Source organism: Monoraphidium neglectum, assembly GCF_000611645.1.
Source record: "Monoraphidium neglectum strain SAG 48.87 unplaced genomic scaffold scaffold06410, whole genome shotgun sequence".
Taxonomy (NCBI): Eukaryota; Viridiplantae; Chlorophyta; class Chlorophyceae; order Sphaeropleales; family Selenastraceae; genus Monoraphidium; species Monoraphidium neglectum.
This window is the reverse complement of record NW_014007230.1, coordinates 1-2,260: the sequence shown is the minus strand read 5'-3', so window position 1 is coordinate 2,260 and position 2,260 is coordinate 1. Positions and strand designations below refer to the sequence as shown.

Here is a 2,260-nt window from a genome sequence, read left to right as displayed (position 1 = left end):
GTGGGGTTGTTGGGGGTGGCGGGGGTGGCCAGGTTGTGGGGATTGTTGGGGTTGGTCCAACGTGTGTATTAGTCCAGAAACGGACTGCAGGTCGTGCAGACCGACTCCACGGCCTGGTGGGTGGACTGTCTTGATGCGTGTTCTGAGACATGGCCGAGGCGAGAGAACAAGGCGGGAGCTGCACGTGTCCAGCTGGGAAGACGCCGTGCCCAAAGTGCGCACCGACGCCGCCGCGACCGCCGCCGCGTTGCGCGCCGCCTCTGCCTCCCGCCGCTCCGCCTCCTCCTTCTCCTTTTCCGCCGCCGCCGCCGCCGCTGGGTCCGCCAGCCGCTCCCGCTCCTCGGGCGCCTTTGCCTTTGCGGCTTCCGCCGCCTTTGCCGCCTTTGCCTTCTCTTCGTCCGCCTTTGCCGCGTGGGCCTCCTGCTTGATCATCTCCTGCTCCTTCCTGATCAGCTCCAGGCGCTTCTGCAGCTCCTCGGCGCCTGGCGGGCCCAGAATGGGGGCCGAGGTTGCGGTGGCGTCGTGCGTCAGATCAGATCACAACATGAAACCCATGCATGTTCACCATCTCACAGACTACGCTGTACCAAATAAACCTCTGATAATCCTGGAACCAGGCGGAGCCGTCCCCCACCGAACACAAGGTCAAATGCGACCAGATCACGCCAGATCACATGCAACCTCGTCGCGCGCGACTCACCGCCAGCCTCGGCCCCCGGGCCGACCTCCAGGCCGACGTCCTTGATGACTTCCTCGGGCAGTGTGAGCAGTGTGTCGCGCACGCCCTTGAGCTGCGCCTCCTCGGGGGTGGCGGCCGGCTCGGGGGTCGTCAGGACCTGAGGGTGTGTGTGTGTGTGTGTGTACGCGTGGGTGGTGTGCGTGCGTGTGTGTGTGTGTGTGTGTGTGCATGTGTGCATGCACGCATGCGTGTGTATTTTGGCGTTTGAAGATGCTGAGGCGTTGGCGTTTGAAGATGCTCAATGCTGCGCTCTGATCGTTTGCAGATGCTGCATGCTGGGCGCAAGGGAGAGCAGACCCCGTCAGGATAGCGGCAACGGGCGTGTCGACAACCACAAGCGCGAGCCGCGCGGCGGTAGGGCGAGGAGCCGAGTGGCGAGGTCGGCACGCAGCTGCCTGGCCCCAGGGCCGCACCAGCGCGCGCGACAGCAGCAGCAGAGACGAGGGCAGGCCCCTCTGGCTTAGGTCGAGCCAGCCCTGCATCTGGGTGCGCATGTAGGGCAGGCAGCCGTCCCCAAACACGGCCCGCATGCCGCGCGCCTGCGCGGGGAGGGCAGGGCGAGGTGGCGCCGCAGGGTGAGGCGGGGGCACAAGGTGATTATGTCGCGGCCGGCGGGCTGCGGCAGTGCGTGCTGCCCTTTTGTCGTCCAAACAAGTTACCTGCCACCCTGACGCCCGTCCCTTCCCCCCACCCCAAAAGCCTGACCCATGCAGCCCAGGTCCCCTGACCCCTTGCCCCAACCCAAAACCCTCCACGGCAACCCCCATGACCATCAATTTTCAACCAGACCCACCGTCTCAACACACCCTACGACCCTGCCAACCCAGCCAGACCCTGCCGACTGACCCAACCCAAACTTCATGCCCTGACCCCCCCCCAGCCCTTCCAACCCAGCACTACCCACCCTGCTGGCTGATCTGAGCTCGTCGGCGTTGAGGTTCTCCAGCCCCTCCGCCAGAATCACCGCGTCATCCTGCGGTGGTGGATTACGCAGATTATTGTCGGTTTTCCGATGACATCAGACCCCCCCAGAAATTCGCACGTGCGTCAGTGAAAAAGGCACCCGTTGATTTGGGGGGGGGGGGGTGAGGGTGGGTGGACACCCATGGAGGAGGGTGGGTGTCAGGTACGTGGGAGGGAAGCAGCATCACACGAAGTGCGTGGCCCAATCAAGGGGAGGTTTTGGAGAGGAGGGGGACACAAGGAATGCTCCTGGTCAATCTTGCTGGTCAACCCTGCTTGCGGCCTCAGCGCTTCATTGAACAATGGCGCACGCAGCCTCTCCACGCGCGCTCTTGGCAGTTGCCATACCGCCATGCAGAGAGCCGTCGGCTGCTCCGCTTGTCGTGCGGCCTCCAAGGCCAGGCCCGCCCGCCCGCCTTCCGCTGCGCACCTGTTTGAGCTTTTCGAGGTGGGACCTGAGCCTGTTGCGCAGGAAGCTGTCGGTCCCAAACGGCGGGATGGACAGCAGCTGGCACATCGACACGAGCTGCACCCTGCGTGTGTAAGTGTAGGTGTGGG

The 2,260-nt window shown here is 64.6% G+C and overlaps 1 protein-coding gene across 1 annotated transcript; it reads right to left on the bottom strand.

The window, feature by feature from the left end:
* Positions 1-68: 68 nt before the first annotated feature.
* On the bottom strand, positions 69-2,219 carry MNEG_16477 (LETM1 domain-containing protein LETM2; the record flags this gene model as incomplete). The annotated part of the gene is made up of 6 exons (XM_014035053.1): positions 69-125; positions 223-482; positions 701-836; positions 1,153-1,278; positions 1,644-1,712; positions 2,133-2,219. The coding sequence occupies 6 exons, from the start codon at positions 2,217-2,219 to the stop codon at positions 69-71; spliced, it is 735 nt and encodes a 244-aa protein (XP_013890507.1).
* Positions 2,220-2,260: the final 41 nt, after the last annotated feature.